The 20376-nt window shown below is 37.9% G+C and overlaps 1 protein-coding gene across 4 annotated transcripts in view; it reads right to left on the bottom strand.

The window, feature by feature from the left end:
- The window catches only part of SYNE1 (spectrin repeat containing nuclear envelope protein 1), a 526037-nt gene that overhangs the window by 34898 nt on the left and 470763 nt on the right, over positions 1 to 20376 (bottom strand). For all 4 annotated transcript variants that reach the window (XM_030809854.1, XM_030809853.1, XM_030809856.1 and 1 more), the window contains 2 exons: positions 19877 to 20043; positions 7355 to 7517 (listed from right to left, as the gene is read on the bottom strand). In XM_030809854.1, coding sequence (XP_030665714.1) covers positions 7355 to 7517; positions 19877 to 20043 — 330 coding nt within the window. The remainder of the gene's footprint in view (positions 1 to 7354; positions 7518 to 19876; positions 20044 to 20376) is intronic.

Raw genomic sequence — 20376 nt, forward strand, 5'->3', positions numbered from 1 at the left:
TGAGATGGAGTCTCACTCTGTCACCCAGGCTGGAGAGCAATGGCACAATACCAGCTCATGGCAACTTCTGCCTCCCGAGTTCAAGCGATTTTCCTGCCTCAGCCTCCCAACTAGCTGGGATTTCAGGCACCCACCATCATGCCTGGCTGGTTTTTGTATTTTTGTAGAGACTGGGTTTTACCACGTTGGCCAGGCTGGTCTTGAACTCCTGACCTCAGGTGATCCACCCACCTAGGCCTTCCAAAGTGCTGGGATTACAGGTGTGAGCCACCACGCTCAGCTGATTTGCATTCTTTTTTAAACAGTTAATTTCGCCATCATTAAAAGGTAACATGGTTATCAATGGATGAACAAATAAAGAAAAAGTGGCATATATATATACAATGGAATATTATTCGGTCATAAAAAATGAAATTACGTTGTTTGCAGCAACATGGATGGAACTGGAGGTCATCATGTTAAGTGAAATAAGCCAGGTACAAAAACACAAATATCACACGTTCTCACTTGTATGTGGGAGCTAAAAAAGTTGATCTCATGGAGGTAGAGAGTAGAACACCAGATAGCAGAGGCTGGGAAGAGTGTTTGGGGGCGATGAAGCAAGGTGTCAATAGATACAAACATACAGTTACAGGGAATAAGTTTTAATGTTCAATAGAGTAGAATGACTATAGTTAACAACAAGGTACTGCATATTTCAAAATAGCTAGAAGAGAGAAATTGAAACATTCCCAACACATAGAAATAATAAATACTAGAGGTGATGGACACCCCACATACCCTGACTTGATAATTACACAGTCTATGCATGTAACAAAATATCATATGTGCCCCAAAAATATGTAGAAATACTATTTAAGGGACCTAGGTTCTATATCATGCATGACATCAGCAGTTTCCTCACAGAACAACTTCTTCTTTTTTTTTTTTTTTTTAGATGGAGTCTCACTCTGTCGCCCAGGCTGGAGTGCAGTGGCATGATTTCAGCTCACTGCAACCTCCTGCCTGATTCTCCTCCTGATTCTCCTGCCTCAGCCTCCTGAGTAGCTGGGATTACAGGTGCCCACCACCATGCCTGGCTAATTTTTCTATTTTTAGTAGAGACAGGGTTTCCCCATGTTGGCCAGGCTGGTCTGGAACTCCTGACCTTGTGATCCGCCTGCCTCAGCCTCCCAAAGTGCTGGAATTACAGGTGTGAGCCCACTGCGCCTGGCGTAGAGCAACTTTTAATGTAGGACAGAAGTAAAATGTTTTATGATAAAAACAAAGCATTGGATTTCCCTGGAGTCCCACAATGTGAAATCTTCATTTTAACTGTATAAAATGTAAACCCAAATTGTACGTTGTTTTCTCTATTGAACTTTTAACTCCATTTACTCCAAGTAAGTATTCCATTATTAAAAGTGAGCTCTACCAGTATCATTTTTTGTTTACTATATTCATCAATGTCCATAATGTGTTTTCCTTTTCTTTCATCAGGAAGTTCTTGAATTTGCTTAGCTTTTCTCTTGCTCTAAAAATGCCTCAATTTACGCAGATACCTGGGATTTATATTCTTGTGTTGCTCTTCCTCTTATTTTTTTCCTTGACACCATGTTCCAACATCTACGAAAACACTAGCTATTGTCAAATGTCATAACAGTGCCTTTAATTAATTTTGGAGATTTTATAAACTAGACACTAGACGATAAATTTTACTAAAATATTTATATTTTTATAAACAGTCCTTTCAAATCTCTAACATAACCTCCTTCACTTACGTGAAAGAATATGTCACAGGAATTGCTGTTCTAAAAAATATAAAATAAAGTAATATAAAAATTAAACTTAGTATTTGCTTAAAGATAAATATAAAGACAAATAATTCTGTAAATGAGATTACCAAGTACATTTGAGGTCTTAAACTACATTTTGTGCAAGGATATACATTTGGAAGAAGTGTTAGACCCCTGGACATAAACCACTTTTAAGAAGGTTAGCATTTTTATTTCATTTTCTCTAAATACTCAAAAGTTTTTGTTAAAATCAATATATGAAATACCAACCCTAAGATTTGAGGGGATTTATAATCATACATAAGTGCCCTAAGACAAAGTTTTAGGCTCAGCTTTAACTTTTTTTTTTTTTTTTTTTTTGAGACGGAGTCTCGCTCTGTCTGCAGAGTGGAGTGCAGTGGCGCAATCTCGGCTCACTGCAACCGCCGCCTCCCAGGTTTAAGCAATTCTCCTGCCTCAGCCTCCCAAGTAGCTGGGATTACAGGCATGCACCACCACGCCCAGCTAATTTTTGTATTTTTAGTAGAGACAGAATCATTCTTAAAAATTTTCCACAAGGGAAACTGTGGTAACTATGACATGGTTAAAATAAAACTTATCAAGCCCTGACTTTGTGTTAGGTAGGCACTGTGCTCAGTGCTTCTTCTTAGTAATTTGTACAATTACACTGTGTGGTGTAGACTCTGATGATTGGCATTCTATAAATCAGGGCTCTAAGGGTTCAAATAGTTATGGCTTTGTCTCGGATCATATGGGAATGTAGTGAGGCCAAGATCTGAACCCAGAAAGTTTACTTTTAACCACTGGTGTACAGGATTTTTTAAAGTTTTAATTTAAAATTTAATTAAAAAGCTATATGTGCATATTTAATGTAGTAAAAAGTTAAAAACTACTAGCAGTTTCTGAAGAAAGCAGCATGCTTTCCACCCCGGAGTCCACCTGTTCAGCAACAACCATTTCCATCTCTTGCAGCTCTTTCTTCTGGTATTACTTCTACTCTTTTTCATTTTTTGAGACAGGGTCTTGCTGTGTCACCCAGGCTGGAGTGCAGGGGTGTGATTATGGCTCACTGCAGCCTCGAATTCCTGGCCTCAAGTGATCCTTCTGCCTTGGCCTCTCGAAGTATTAGGATTACAGGGGTAAGCCACCACATTCAACCTATTTCTATATTTCTCAGTAATATATAACTTCTCTATTTCTAACTAACATAGCTACTGCTTGATTTGTCCATTTTAGTAATTACTTTATGAATTCTTCTATAGTAGAGATGAAATAAACTTCTACATGGCTGACTGAACTCTAATGACTGTTATAGTACAACTTAGAGCTAGGGTAATAATCACTGTTCTCATGGTTATGGTTATTTAATATTTTTCACATTTGAGGAACAAAATATACTATGGTTATGTTTCTTTTTTCTTTTCTTTTTTTTTTTTTTTAGACCTGTCACTAGGCTGGAGTGCAGTGGTGCGATCTCAGCTCACTGCAACCTCTGACTTCCTGGTTCAGGCAATTCTCTTGCCTCAGCCTCCCAAGTAGCTGGGATTACAGGCATGCACCACCATGCCCAGCTAATTTTTGTATTTTTAGTAGAGACGGGGTTTCACCATGTTGGCCAGGATGGTCTCGGTCTCCTTATAACTCATTTTCCTGGATTTTACAATCCTCTCTCTCTCTCAAATTTATTATGCTTACTTCTATTATCTCTCTTACAGAACTAATAAAACTCCTTCCAGAGTGGTTAAGCCCATCAGATAATCTAGCCCCTCCTGGCTTCTCCTGGAAACATCCCTCCTAGAGCACCCAGAGCCCCTGCTCCCATCTGGACAGGTGCTGGCTTGGCTGCAGTACAGCCGTCATCAGGGACTTCCCTGCACCTTCACTCGGGGAATTCCCTTTTTCTTTCTCCTGAGTTGAATAGCATTTCCCCTCTTGCTTTAGTGCATGTAGCATATGCAGCATATATAGCAAAGCAGTATGTAGCATGTGTAGCAAGCATGAAGTGTATTTTCCTCTCACCTTCATGTATGTAGTATACCTTTCATTAGCTTCCTGAAAACGGGTACATAGGAGGTAAAATTTTTAGATATTAAGTGGCAGGGTATACAATTCTAAATTATAAAAAATTTTTCTCAGCTTTCTGAAGGCAGAGCCATTGTCTTCTAGCTTCCAGTACCGTTTTGGAGAAGCCAGATTTTATTTCATCCTGGAAACCTTTAGGATCTCCTTATCCCTTGTGTTCTGCAATTTTACAGTGTGGCTTTGCTTTGTTTTACATTTTCCTGGCATTTATATGGCCCTTATAATCTGCAAATGCATGTTTTTCATTTTAGATATATATATGAATATATATATATACACACACACACATATGTGTCATGTGTGTACACATATATGTGTAATCTTCCACAAAGTAAACAAAAAGATAAATATATGAAAAATAGGAGAGAAATGTAGACATAAACATAATAAAATTAGTAATAATATGAGAGTTTTAAAATCCAATTCATTTATTTTATAAAAGTCCCCCCAAAAAAGAATAAAGAAAATGGAGAGGAGAAAATTAACATAGTAGTAATGTAATAAAAAATATAAATATATATTTAATAATGAATATATAAAATATATTTTTACATTACTACATTATTTATTTAATAATAAACATATATTATTTAATAATCAATATATATATTACATTACTACTATGGTAATTTTCTTCTGTTCATTTTCTTTATTATTTTTAGGGGAGGACTTTTACAAAGAAACTGAATTGGATTTTGAAACTCTTGCATTATTGTTAATTTTATTATGTTTATGTCTATATTTCTCTCCTATTTTTCATATATTTATCTTTTTATTTTACTTTGTAGAAGATAGTCTCCATTCTGAAAGCTTTTTTTAAAGAAAAATGGCATCCTATCATTTTATGAATGCAAAACCTCTCATTTCTGTGAGTTTGTTTGTTTTCTTTACATTTTCTTCCTCTCTCTACAATGTTCCTCTGATTGTTCCTTTATTTCCCTCTATTTATTTTGGTCTTTTCTTAATGGCAGAAGCTTTCTTAAGTGGTGAGGATTCTTGCCTACCCACACATATTCAAGAATGAGTCAGCTATAGAAGCTGTGTATGCACCTAAAGTATGTCAATTGGGAGGCTTCCCCGTGGAGAGTTCGGCAGGCGTCTGGCCTTTTGCTGGGTTACCTTAAGTATCACTAATTGAAGGTACTTTTCTCTTATCTGATCAGTTCTCCAGAAAGGATGCTCCAATCTCCTGGCTAGGGTGTAAGCCTGGGTACTGACACAGTGGGGGCCAAGCTGGGGAAGCGGGGCGGGAGCCCTACCATTTGGTACTGAGCCATTCACATCATCTCCCCATTTTTAACATAGTGACTCTAGTCTCCATGGTGTCCTGATCCCCAAACCCAGAGTCCCTCTGGTTTGCCTTCTCCAGAGAGTAATCATCTGGTCTTCTGCTTGAGTAAAGGAAGCAGAGTTCCCTGGCTGGCTGGGCTTAGGAGGAATCTGCCAGTCTCAGCACATCTTATTCAGATTTTCAAGTAATCTTCCATTTTACAGCTCAACAGGCAACTCAACTTTCAGCTTCAACTGATCTCCACTTTCTGAGCCTTCTTGGAACTCTGTGGCATGAATCAACTTTCTCCACCCTCCATTCTGTTAACACCATCACTGATCTATCCACTTTCTATCTTGCAAAATTATGTTGGATGTCTGTCATCTCTACCATTTTCTCTCCTGTTCTCTTTGCCATTGTGGCTTTAACCTTTTTCCCTCTCTGCTATCATTTTATTGGGGTTTCAGTAGTAGGTGGGGCTATAAATATATATGAGCAATTTGCCATATTTAACTAGATATTTTGTTGATTTTCATACACTTGTGAAATTATGATACCGGCCATTTGCATTTCAACTCATCACTGTACACATCATTACCATGTTCTCTGGAAGAATCTGGGAAGCCGGCTGCCAGCCAGGATCCCTACAATTCAGTCATCAGAATCTCAAACATTACCACCATCAGAAAACTTTAATTTCATAAAAATTGAAAAATGTCTTGCTAATAATTTTTTTAAAGCAATGGAATATAGTGTATATTTCAAGATAGCTAGAAGAGAAGATTTTGAGTATTGTCACTACAAAGAAATGATAAATGTTTAAAGTGATGGATATGGTAATCAAATTACCTCGGTTTGTTTGATTATTACGATATGCAAATATGCATTGAAGCAACACGTTGTACCCCACACATATGTACAATTATTATGAATTCATTAGAAAGAAAAAAATTTTAATGATAATTTTAATATTAAACCCTCAACACCCAAAACTGTATTTTAACACCTATTTCATTGGCTTAAGTAGTCTATAAAATGAAGTTAAGTACATAAACTATAAGATTTAAAAAATAGGAGGTATTTACATTTTATAGCATTTTAAAATTAAGCAACTTTGCCGCAATGGCCTAAATGTAATGGAGAGAACCAGAGTGTGGATAGAATATTCAAAGCAACCTAAATGCATGGAGTAACAATACCTCTAGTGGGGGATTTACAATGTTTGCTATTGGCAACTGGAGTCTGATATACTTAGTAAGGATAAATGAGGGGGCCCAGCACAGTGGCTCACGCCTGTAATCCCAGCACTTTGGGAGGCCGAGGGTGGGCAGATCACTTGAGGTCAGGAGTTTGAGACCAGCTTGGCCAACATGGTGAAACCCCGTCTCTGTTAACAATACAAAAATTAGCCAGGCATGGTGGTGCATGCCTGTAATCTCAGCTACTTGGGAGGCTGAGGCAGGAGAATCGCTTGAACCTGGGAAGTGGAGGTTGCAGTGAACTGAGATCGAACTACTATACTTCAGCCTGGGCAACAGAGCGAGACTCTGTCTCAAAAAAAAAAAAAAAAGAAAGAAAGAAAGAATACATGGGGGAGGGAATGGGAGGTGAAAATTTCTTCTGTATACATTTTCTAGGGCCATCCCTTTTTGCTTTGTTGGGTTGTACGCCGCCAGTGAGATATTCTGTCTTTGCTACACACATGAAGGTGGAATTACTGTGTGCGATCTGCAGGTCATGCAATCCTTTTTGCAAAACAAAATTTTTTCAACTTGAAAAATTCTAAGTATGCCTTGTAATCTTTCCCCAAACACTATACACAGGAAAAAAAAGTCGGGGGGCAGGGAGGGGGCTCCTTTCACTCCTTTCTAAGTGTATGGTAGTGGGCTAGGGCTAGTGACTCTCAAATAAATAAACCAATCTGTTAGCACTGTTTTAGATACGTAATTGCAACTCCACCTTGCCTACCATCTTAGAAGGCTTCTTGGTGGATGGATGACACTAACTGTACAATGGCACAAGCATCTTTGTAAGGCTGAACTCTGCAGTGACATGGAATCTGTTGGCCTCAATCGCCTGCCTAGGCAAAGCCCCCTTCCTCACCAGTCCTGCCTAGCTCCCTCCTGACCTTCCAACCCCAGGCACCATCTCATGCCCACCCCATCATCCTGGCCAGGAGGACGGATATTCCATGGCTTAGTAATTCCATTTCCATTTTAAGTCTTACCTGCTGCTCATTAAGCTTTCTCTGTATTTCTTCCGAGTTACAGGAATCGTAGACTATTGGCTTGGCCAGCTCTGATTCAATGTGAGCGAGCCAGGTCCTCAGGCTGCTCATGTTCTTATCAAGCTGCTGCACGGCTACCAGGGTCTCCTTCAGCTTCTTCACCCTGTGGGCAGAGAAGGGGGAATGTCCCGCTTCAGTGAGAGGCCCACTCATGTTTCCCTCACATGCAGAGGAGAACACTGGGCTTTAACAATCTTTTTAGGCAGAGAGTTAGAAACTCATGTGGAAGAAGCCAAAGACAGAAGAAAAAGGAGGATAGAAATTAGAGATGAATACAGACAATGGAGCAAGGATGCAGAGGAGGCAGGGGTCCAGGGCACAGGAGCAGAGATAGATAAGTTAGTTTTGAACACAGTTTTCCCAGTGTGAGTAGGGTGTGATCAGAAGTTAAGGAAGAACACAGGTAGTATTTCTCAACTCCATTACTACCTACTTAGAGCAAAAATCAATTATTGAGTCCCTGTTAAGAGCCTGACATGGCTGAGTGTACACAGATTGCTCTAAAGAGAAAGGTCATGGTGATAATAAGCATATGATCAATGATCTATTAGTGCCCTTATTTAAAAATTGCTGCTACCGTTAGACTATGAGTCTCGCCTTTTGGTTCAGGAAATATGGCCACCTAACTGGCACTGCTCATAACAGAGGTAAACAGCAGATGAGCAAAATACTTCAAGCTGCTAGGGTGTCATCTTGGCTCAACTGAAGAGGTATCTATCTTCTTGAAAATATGTCAAGAGCAACATGACTTGTAAGACTCTAGGTTTGTGATACATTTAAAGGCAGGGATCTGCAATAGAATGTTCTCAAAGATTGACAACTTACACACTTAGAGTCATCAGATATTCGCACCCCCCTCCCCCACCCCTGCATTACTTCCAGGCATTTAAAGAAGTGATTCTTAAGCTGGGATTGTCACACCGTCAGTGGAGGGTGCTTTCAAACTACAGGTGCCAACTACCAGCCACTACCCCCAGATGGTTCTGATACGTTTCTCTGATCAAGACACACTGTTCTGAAGAAACTGTCTCATAATCAAAGTATTTTGAACATTTTGATTTATTTTTAGTTGTTTAAAATTGATATCATCACTTCTGTTCCAGTTTCAATAAATCAATGTGTCTCTCTCAAGTGAAAATGTAGTCATTTGACAACATAATCGCTTTTCCTTTCTGTCATTTTTCCTCAAAGCACTGTCATATAAATGCTCTTAAAGGATTTTCACTACGGTCAGCTGTTAATAATATCTATATTTTAATAATTGTAATTAATAATACTTCTATTTAAATAACATTTTCAGTTTGTAAAAACCCTCTTAGAAGCATTACCTTTTATTGTTTTAAAAAATGTGTATTTGAAAAATTATGTTCATATTTCACAATATATTCTATTGGTAGAAAATGAAAATATTGCAATGTTTATTATGACTTAAAATTCCACTCGAGATAAGATTTCCCCAATTAGCTGTATAAATACAAATTGTACCCTGTCCCCCAGACACTTCAAGGCATTGGCCTTGAACACTATTTCCAAGAACTTTTACATACAGCTCACTCACATTTCTCTCATGGCTAAGACAAAATTCATCTGGGCATCAGTCAGTGAATGACAGCTTTATTATGGCTACTGGGTACAAAGCTCGTGGAGTGCATTTGACCGACCACAGCATGGACACAGAATTTTACATGGCTCTGGCCATAGTGCCCCAGACTGAAAGAAGAGTTTACCATCAATAAACCCCCTGGAAGAGGCCTGAAGAATGGCACATAGCACAGAGAGGTCCGTCCTGCCTTTACCTCTGTAGGAATGTCTTCTCAGCAGCCTCTCCTACATGACTTCAGATTTTGTAGGATCTGAACACTTACTAGGCTTGGGGATGGTAATGTCATTAGGGTTTTACTAGAGGTTGGAGTGCTTGTTTTCTGCCTTCCTTATTTTAGTTCCCTGGTATTATTTATGCATTAATTGGTCTCCTACATGGTAAGTTCCTTGGAAAGCTGGAAATGTGAATTTCCATATTTGGCTATTTCCCTACCCCGGCCATGCTAAACTCAGTGCTTTGCACTAAATTGGGTACTGTTTAAATGGTTGCTAAACATTAATAATGAATATTCTAAGCGAATTGTGTTTATTTAATTAACATGTTTTCATTTTAAAATTTTTATTTGATATTAAGTGTGTATTAAGTTTTACTTCTAGGTTCAACATTTGCCAATGCTCTATTTGTCAAGTACTAAAATTCATTCATTTTCTTGGTTCAAAACTCACTTACAAATATGATCAAAAGATCCAAAGCACAAAAGGATGCAAGTAAACACCGTTCCATAGGACCATCTACATTAGAAAAATAAATTACAGGATAGCTTTTGTAATATTGAATGAGTTCCAAGTCAGAGCGGTTAGTATGCAGTATGTCAAGGGCATCATGACATGGAAATGTGTGTTCATATAGTCCATTAGGGACAAGTTCCTCTTTCAAACAAATGTGTAAATTTAGTAAAGTCAATGCGGGTGAACATTTAAGCAGTTCTTTTTCACTTTTTAAAAAATTGTGTTTTTACTACAAATAGCAAAATGCAGTGTGCATGTGTGCTGGGGGAGCAGAGGTGAGCCTGTAGGGCATGGGTAGTAGGATTAATAAGCCTTGGCTTATTAAACTTGACATTTATTTGCAGGACAGGGAATCACTCTTTTTTAGGAGAAATGTCCCATGTTTCTTTCCATTATTTCTTTAAAGATAATCTTTGGGTAAAGTGTCACAGTATTTTTATTTATCTATCATCGTGAGGAGTCCGAGCAACATTCCTTTTGGTAAGCATCCAGGATTATCATTCAAATTAGATACTTGCAGACGTCACATGTCTGGGTAAGTTTAGCAGCTTGATAAATCTGTAAGTCCCTGCAGCTTATGGTTCTTTCACAGTCCAGTGTGTATCACAGGCACTTGACCTTTCTTGAAAAGGATTCTACTATGAAATCCAAATGTCCAGCTTCTTAACACCGAAACATGTATATACAAACACACATATATATGTATATATGTACTTACACATATATACTTATATATCTATATATAGTATCTATATTTCACAACTTCCCTTCAAAGTAATTTAGTATATCCATAACCCAAAATGAAACAAAAAGTCCAAATTCTAAATATAATAGAACAAAAATTACCATTGGGTAAATGCTATTCATTTGTAGAAATTTATCTGAGGGATGATACAGTAAAGAAAAACATTTTTTAAAAATTCCTGTCATATTTTTATTCTAACTAAAAAAAATCATGAACTAAACATTTGCATAATGCACTAAATTACTATTTTAGACATTAATTTGTATACTTTGCACATATATTTTATAAGCTTTATATTAGGGACTAAAACTTACAAGCACAAACAAAAGCAACTTTCTCAAACACACAACATTTTCTAGAGCCCTGAAATATTTTTATTTAATGAAAGGAAAGCTTTCAAGTACAAAGCTGTGAACCAGCTAAGGCTAAATTTCAGTTTTATCAGAAGCCCATCCTTTAAACAGCAGATGATGGACTAACTGAGTCTTTTTCTGGATCGCTCTCCTGTGTCTCAGCCTCTCTACTCTAGCCATATTCCTTGTATGACACATACGGTCCAGAGACAACTGGAATACCAAGTCATAATAAAGTCCATTAACCTTTTCATCCAGCTCTGCATGCCCAGTAGAGGTACTAGGAAACAAACCAAAGAATAACTCTTGGGAGTCCACATGGCCAGCTATCTCCCAACACCAATCCTCTTCATGTAACGTTGGCAAAAACAGTTCTGGATTAAGGCTTCCAGCATCTATCCTACAAACCCCACGTAACATGAAAGCTATGTACAATGGAAGAAACTCAAGAAGATGCCTGCCTTGTGACATCGCAGTTACAATCGGGGAGATCTGTGTCCACACAGCCGTCCTCTGCCATCCTCAGGGCACTCAGGTCCTCTGCCACCACCATGAAGCTTCCACTTGAAAAAGTTAGACTCTGCAGAGCAAAAGGCTATATCCTGTGTGGGGATGAAAGTTTCCCCTTGTCTGTGTACAGAAGTATGAAAATGCTCACTGTAGACAAATGTTGGTAGTCTCTGCCCGATAACATGACACTGGGCAGTGACAAGTGGTCATGTTTCTAAATAAAACCTACATTCATTAACATGTGCCAGGCTTGATCTCCTGGAATGTAGGCCACGAGTGTAAGAAGGGGAAAAAGCTCAGTGTAATCTGTAAGGAGGAGGAAGCTACAGGTCTAAAGAAAGGACAGCAAAAACAACGTTGGCTGCAGACACTCTGCTGTTCTGTAAGGACAGTCAACTTGTCTTGCGGGTAGTTTGTTATGCTGGGAAGGCTATTTAAAGAAAACAAATCATCCCATTGCAAACAAACAAAATGTCCACAAGCACAGCAAATGGTAGTAGCAAAAGGAGTAACTTCCTTCTTTTTTGGGAGTGTATGCAAGAGTTTTAGGAGTTGTTTGGGAAGGTGGGAAAGTACATGCTCTTTATCTTTCAGTAGACTATTTGGGCAGGAAAAATAATGAAGAAATATTATTCTCCCTTACATATGCAAAACTTTTGTCCTTTAAAAATAATGATGTAAGATGACAAAAATAACATCTTCATTTTAAGACAATTAAAAAAATAACTATGCATTTGCTTGGGGGGACTTCAGGTAACTCTTTTTCTTTTGTGAATTTCAAGAGTTTCCAAACTTTCTGCACTAAGCATATGATAATTTAATAATTTATACTTTTAAAGAAAATAAGTCCCCAAATTATTAATTCCTATAATTTAATAAAATATGACTAATGCTGGATGCTTTACATCCTTTTGGGGATTAAAAACTACACACAAATAAATAATAAATATTAAATAAATAATGAAAATTTGCTAAGTTCTCTCCAAAAAGGACTACATGATGATTTGTAACTAAAATAAAACAAAGCATTTGGTTCTGGTCATGTGAATTAATTGCTTTTAAAACAGAACACTACAGGAAACACATTTTCTTTATAAAAGAAATACATTGGTGGCTCACGCCTGTAATCCCAGCACTTTGGGAGGCTGAGGCGGGTGGATCACGAGGTCAGGAGATCAAGACCATCCTGGCTAACACGGTGAAACCCCATCTCTACTAAAAATACAAAAAATTAGCCAGGCGTAGTGGCGGGCACCTGTACTCCCACCTACTCGGGAGGCTGAGGCAGGAGAACGGCATGAACCTGGGAGGCGGAGCTTGCAGTGAGCCCAGATCGTGCCTCTGCACTCCAGCCTGGATGACAGAGCGAGACTCCATCTCAAAAAAAAAAAAAAAAAGGAAATATACCTGCCAGCCTCAGTGACAAAGTGACACCTAGTCTCAAAAAAAAAAAAAAAAAAAAATCAACAGGTTATCCAGGCACAGTGGCATACATCTGTAGTCCCAGGTACTGAAGTGGAAGGAAGACTGCTTGAGCCCAGGAGGCTGAGGCTGCAGTGAGCCATTACTGCACCAGTGCACTACAGCCTGGGTGACAGTGCAAACCCCATCTCAAAAAAAAAAAAAAAAAAATTAAAGAAAACTGCATTTTATATAAGAAATCAATTCTAGAAAACACAGTACTTAAAGACATTGTACTGTGAATTCTTTTATAAAACAATCATTCTTCTTATATTAACATACTTTTAGTAATCAGAAATGAAAATATTTTAAACTTTGATTAAAGAAATATATTGGTTAGGAATCCATCACTATAGGCAACTTTGTTTTTTTCTTGATTATGAAAAAATGATGAGTTCATGTCCTTTGTAGGGACATGGATGAAACTGGAAAACATCATTCTCAGTAAACTATCGCAAGGACAAAAAAACCAAACACCGCATGTTCTCACTCATAGGTGGGAATTGAACAGTGAGAACTCATGGACACAGGAAGGGGAACATCACACTCCAGGGACTGTTGTGGGGTGGGGGGAGGGGGGAGGGACAGCATTAGGAGATATACCTAATGCTAAATGACAAGTTAATGGGTGCAGCAAACCAACACAGCACATGGATACACATGTAACAAACCTGCACATTGTGCACATGTACCCTAAAACCTGAAGTATAATAAAAAAAAAACACAAAAAAATAAAAATAAAAACCTGAAATCTTCAAAACATTTTATTGTCATAATTTCCTTAGTTTAATTTCTTTTACCTTATTTAGTTTTCCTCATGGAGTTAAAAAATTTGAAATTTTTTTCATGCTTATTATTGTTAGCATAATATATTTATTCCAATGAACTAAATATGAGACAAGGCAAAGCTCTAAAGATACAATTATTGAAATAGCAAAAATGGCAATGTTCATTGATACAGAAAATCCTAGATAAGGTGTGGTATATTTATACTGTGGAATACTCTGCAGGTTTCTAAAAGAAGGAGACTGGCATAGATAGTGTTTTATAGTATACACGGTACTTTCCCTTGCTTTTTCTCATTGAAGATGTGACAGTTAGTTTCATTAACACTTTGAAAATGAGCAACTTGAGGCTCAGAGAAGTTATTCAGTGAGACCTGGGCCACATAGCAGGAACCAGGTGGACTAAACTCAGGCCTCTTGATTAGTTCTGTGCTGTTTCTGTGCTCATCGCATCAATGCATTCCTGATCCTTACCAGGCACCTTCTGACTCAAACACCCATAGGTAATACCAGCCATGAATTCCAAGAATTTCATTTCCTTTGACCTCCAATGTGGGTAGAACACCCTTTAAACTGAAAGTCCTCCTGAGGGCAGCTGCTAGGAACTTCACAAAGCCTTGCTTGCACTGCATATGTGTTTTACCTCTACAGCCTTTGAACTCTCTGGGATGAGAGCTGACCTCTATTGAACATATTCTATGCTTAGCGGTTGATATGGTTTAGCTGTGTCACTACCCAAATCTCATCTTGAATTGTAGCTGCCATAATTCCCATGCACTGTGGAAGGGACCCAGTGGGAGATAATTGAATCATGGGGGTGGTTCCCCCAGACTGTTCTTGTGGTAGTGAATAAATCTCATGAAATCTGATGATTTTATAAGGGGTTTCCCCTTTTGCCTGGCTTTCATTCTCTTGTCTGCCACCAAGGAAGATGTGCCTTTTGCCTTCCACCATGATTGTGAAGCCTCCCCAGCCATGTGGAACTGTCAGTCCATTAAACCCCTTTTTCTTTATAAATCACCCAGTCTCGAGTTGTCTTTACCAGCAGCATGAAAATGGACTAATACAGTGGTAAACCACTAATCATTCTTCTGAGCTAGCTACTATTGTGATTCTCATTTTATACATGTGGTAACCGAGGTGCTGAGAAGATAAGCAAGTTGGGGAAGCAGAATCACGCTACGACTCAGGCAGCTGAAACCCGAAGCCAATGCTTTGCTTTGTATATGCTTTCATTTGTGTGCATACACTTTCCACCCTATGACTTAGATTTGAGAAAATCAGCAAATACTGGAGTGACTGCTATGTGCAAAAAACAAGGTCAGGGGCTGGGACTACTATGGTGATCAAAGTTAGATACACTTACATTTTAGTAGAGAAAAGAAGCTTAAAATGACTGATCACACAAGATTTCACATAGTTCAGGGAAATAGTATGAAGGAGAAACCTACTGAGCCCATAGGAAGAATCTGACCTAATCTGGAGAGAAGGAAAAACAGGAAGAACCAATCAGGAGCTGGCCAGGCCAGGGGCAGGCAGGAGAATGCCCAGGAAGAGAGAATAGAAAGGAAGAGGCCCTCCGGTGAGGAATGCTTGTGTACTTGCATTATGACACTTATTTGGTTAGGGACCATTTTCTTCCTCATCTTTATATCTCTAGAGCAGGCCACCTGTTTTGGTAAAACAAAATTTTGTTGGAGCACTGCCATGGTTTTCTATTTACAGATTTTTTTATGGCTGCTTTCACTCTATAATAACACGCTAATAGCAACAGAGACTATTTGGCCCACAAAACTAAAAATATTTACTATCTGGTCCTCTACAGAAAACATTTGCCAACCTCTGCCCTATAGCAAGAAGCATAGTACTTCATATATAGTAGGCATTCAATCATTTAAAAAAATTATTTGTTTTTACTCTATTTCTACAAAACATTGAGGCAATTATAATAAATATAGAGATTAAAAACAACCAGTCACAAAAGGCCACATATTATATGACCTATGTATATGAACTATTCAGAACAGGTAAACATGTAGAAACAGAAAGTAGATTAGTGGTTCCTAGGGCTGGGAGAAGTGGGGAAGGAAGAGGAGGGACGAAAAGAGTGATGGCTAATGGGTAACTGTTTTTATTTGGGACTAATGAAAGTGTTTTAAAATTGATTGGAGTAATAGATGCATAGCTTTATAAATATACTAAAATCACTGAATTACACGCTTTAGATAGATGAGTTATATGGCATGTGAATTATATCCCCCAAAAAGCTGCTATTGAAAAAAACAAAAAGATAAGAGCCAAATAACTAAAGTATGCTTTTGCCTTGGTGATGGGGATTTAGGTTTAGCAGAGAGAAAAAGAATTTTCTCTATTAGAAGGTCCAGTTACACACTTCCCTGCCCCCAAATTATCACAACAGAGTGAACAAGTTGAATTTGACCTTCCTAGATGCTAAGATGAGAAATGTTACTTAATTCATTGTCTGTGATAAGAAGCATTAAAGAATTAATACTAAAAGACAGATTTCCTTTTAGTCCTGAGCTCTAGAGAAATTGCTATGTGGATTTTCTGCACGGGATTCATTGACAAAATGAGAGCCAGTATTCTTAACGGCAGTTTTACAGAAATTAGAGTGATATGTCACCAATGACAGTTTCTTACGTTGATTTTTAATAAACGCCAAGGTCTCAGAGGTACTTTTAATTATCTAGGCCACTGCTGAACAACAGAACTTTCTGAGATGATAAAAATGTTCTGCATTGTACAGGGCCCAATAAGGTAGCCACTAGCCTCATGGGGTTGTTGACCACTTAAAATGCGGCCAGTGCAACAGACCATAATTAAAATTAAGGAGTAATTTAATTTTATTCCATTTCATAAATATTCTGTAATTTAAATAGCCATCTGTAGCTAGTGACTGCTGTATTATACAGAGTAGATCTAGAAAGTATGGAAAGGATACTAGAATATTATCCACTGAGTCCTAAAAGTAACTGAACAACTTTTGTTGCCCTAAAAAAATGACAATGCTTGACAATACAATTTAAAAACTCAATGCAAAGCACATCTATTTTGTACTCAGAGTAATCTGAGCTAATCTGATGGTGATGTCAAATTGACTCTAAATTATGCATTCTATTTTTATGTATGTAATAGGTTTGTTATCAGTAAATCTTTTTCTTTTCTTTTTTTTTTTTTGCTTCTGTGATTGATATTAAAGACACAGTTCATGTTTCTATTAGCTGAGATGTTCACCTAAAAATATTATTAACTTCAAAAATAACCTCTCCATTCCCACAAGAGCACCAACACAGCAGAGAAATGTCGAAAGGCATACACCGGGTTATATTTTGCTTTAGTCCATCAGCGCTGGAAGAGTGAAGAGTGGTGAATAGACTGAATCATAGAAACCTAATACTTCAGCTGGCAGTTCACAGTTGAGGATGGGTGTGGGAGACATGCATCCAATCTGTGTACTAACAAAGCACCAATAAACAAGGAAATGGAATGCAGATGTGACGGCCGGGTGTCTTTCAGGAGAAGCTGCAAGGGTGACTGTGACTCTAACATGGAGTTAAACTCCAGGATGGCTCAATGATCAGTGCCTAATCTAGTCTAATTTGGAAGGAGGCAATTAGAAACAGGCAACATATATACAAAAATCTCCCGTGGAATTTTATCTGGGTATTCTGAGGCTTTATGTAAGAGGAAACAAAAATTAGTATTATATAAGTGACAATAGTGAGAAGCATGTGTACCTTATAAACATGTAATTGATTCAAGTTTATTAATATGTCTTTTGGCAAAGTAAACAATTAATATCTAGAAAATTCTCCACTGAACAGCCAGACAAAATATGTTATAAATAAATGTGAATTCAAGGAGACAGCAGCAAACTCATTTGCTGTAATATTGGCTCATAGCTGGGCATACACTAAGTTAAGCTGCTTATGACTAGATTACATTAAATCTGATTTAAAATATCTTTGACATAGTGCATCCTTACTCTCCACATCATTGAGCCACTAAAAGTAGGAAAATAATATTAACTAGTTTAATGGATTATGTGGAAATGTCAATCAATCTATGAGTCAAATTTGACCAAAAAACTCCCCGGGGGATGTTTACCAAACAGGCGGTTTCCCTAAGAAGGATATTTATAGCTTGAAGGACTTCAATTCCTCCTTCTGAAACAAGATTTTTTTATCATTTTAGTGAGGGAGAAGTGGGACTGAACACAGCATTGGGATTTTAAAATATACATTTGTCGAAACTCCAAGACCAATTTAAGCTGAAATGTTATTTCCATCTCTTTATAGTGCCTTTTCCAGAGCTCCTACTTATCTCATTGTTTTACTCCATTCCCATCCTAACTTCTCAAAGGAGAAGTTCTCCTTCGGTTCTGTCATTTTGTCTTGACTCTCACAGTCACTGTCACATTGTAAGTACTTTACAAAGAACTGAGAAATTAGATTGCCGAGATCAAAAACAGAATTCATCTTCCATTTAACTGTCTTCTCTCTAACAGGGAAAAGGAAGTCACAAATTTGAGAGGCAGGAGGGCACAGCGCTCCAGGACATGGGCTTTGGAGTCTGAGCACAGGCTGTGCCACACAACATGTGCGTGATGATGGACAAGCCTCAACCTTAGCCCCTGCATCTGTAAAATGGGCATAATTATAAGGCCACCTCAAAGGACATTATGAACAATATACAAAAAGATGCATATGAAACCTGTAGCATGGTCATTGGAACCAGCAAAGTGTTCAATAAATGTTAGCTATATCAGTGCTATGGTTAAACATTGAAAAAGCTGAGGCCAGGCACGGTGGCTCACACCTGTAATCCCAGCACTTCGGGAGGCCAAGGCAGGTGGCTCACCTGAGGTCAGGAGTTTGAGACTAGCCTGGCCAACAGGGTGAAACCCCATCTCTACTAAAAATACAAAAATTAGCCAGGTGTGGTAGTGTACGCCTGTAGTCCCAGCGATTGGGAGGCTGAGGCAGGAGAATTGCTTGAACCTGGGAGGCAGAGGTTGCAGAGCTGAGATTGTGCCACTGCACTCCAGCCTGGGCAACACAGCAAGACTCCATCTCAAATATAAATAAATAAAAAGTTGATATACATTTATTCCATTTTGTTTCATTGTCACTAAAAGATAATCTCACTTTCTTGAGTTAGATACTTTTTGATAACTCTCTTATAGAAAAGAAATATATGCAATCTTTTCAAAATCAGCATACAGAATTCTGGTGCCCACATGCGGTTTTGGTGAGCACATGGTATGCAATGGACATTGTTTCACGTCCACTTTTATGCAGCATGGCTAAGGAAAGAAACCCAGATTTTAAAAGTGTATTGTGGGATGGACCCCAAATGGCACCATTTGTAACATTCCAACTCTCCTAATTGCCATGAAGAACATTTACTCAAATATTCAAATATTCATTTATGCATTGAAGTATTCATTGAGTCCATATTTAGTCACTGTTCTTAGTGCTTGTGATATGTAGTAAATACAATGGAGAAAGTTTCCTGACCTCAGGGTGTCTAAGTTCCAACATGAAGCCAAATTCACCTAAAATAAGACATCTCCTTTTTATATTAATAGCATAGAACATTTTTATAACATAGTGCATCATTCATATTAGACTTTTATATTGCTAGTAAATACCCTCATATATTTTTCTTTTTGATTTTCATCTCTCCCAACTCTACCCTTCTGCAACAGAAAGTGAATATAATATTCCTCTTAGGTATGAGGCAAACGCTCATAGTTAGCACTAAAGCTTAACACAAAATCACTATAATGCAGCAGCTGATTTTTACAACTGAGCAGAGTGGAAATAATCAGATTTATTTCTATACCTTGCTAACTAAAAATATGGCAGGGATTTAGTAACTTTTTTTTTTTTTGCTACTGCAGACAAAAACACTCTCCACAAACACTGGTCAGCAGTTTCTTCCTGATAGGAGTTTGAATACCCATGAAGCCCTAAAATAAAGAATTTTCTCTTGGGAATTAGTTTTGTTTGGATATGACTCTCTCTCTCTTTCTCGCAGCTACATACAAACAACACAAGATTTATAAAGTAAGAGGAGAATTTTCAAGGTAACAAAAGTGCCAATTATGAGATGAGCATGAACAGTTTTGAAAATGGTGAGATAACCCAGGAAGAGAGACTGATTTACTGGATTATCTTTGGCTGATGAAAGGCAGACTGAAAGGCTTTAAAATACTGCCCACACGTGCCCTATTGACTCAGGTCCTCTTTACCTGGCTGCAATGAGGTCCAGGAGATGCTGCCACCGGTCGTTGACCTTTCCCAGCTTGTATTCAATCTCAGATGCTTTGCTTTCGTGGCTGGCTTTAGCAAGTCGTTCTCCCATTTGTTGGAGCTGTATTTTGTTCTCTTGAGCAATAGCAATTTCCTCTTGATAATCCTGCATAATAAATAGCAATCACAGAGGTCAGAAAGCATATTCTTAACACATCCAGCCCGGCTCTACTAGAAACATGATGATTACTGTTTTCTACTGCTTGGAAATAGTTTGAGCATAGGAATACCATGTGGACATCAGCCCATGTGCACAAGTATTAGTAGTGCCTATTATTTTTGGTATGTATGCAGAGTTGGGATTAAATTTTTATATAGATGTTCTCGAAATAAATAGAGTGCTGCTTCCTATTTACTTGAAATACATATTAAAAAACAATAAAAGATAGATACAAAAGATAAAACTTAAAAGATTTTAATATTGGGAAATTATACCTTA

The sequence above is a fragment of the Nomascus leucogenys genome, chromosome 3, assembly GCF_006542625.1.
Source record: "Nomascus leucogenys isolate Asia chromosome 3, Asia_NLE_v1, whole genome shotgun sequence".
Taxonomy (NCBI): Eukaryota; Metazoa; Chordata; class Mammalia; order Primates; family Hylobatidae; genus Nomascus; species Nomascus leucogenys.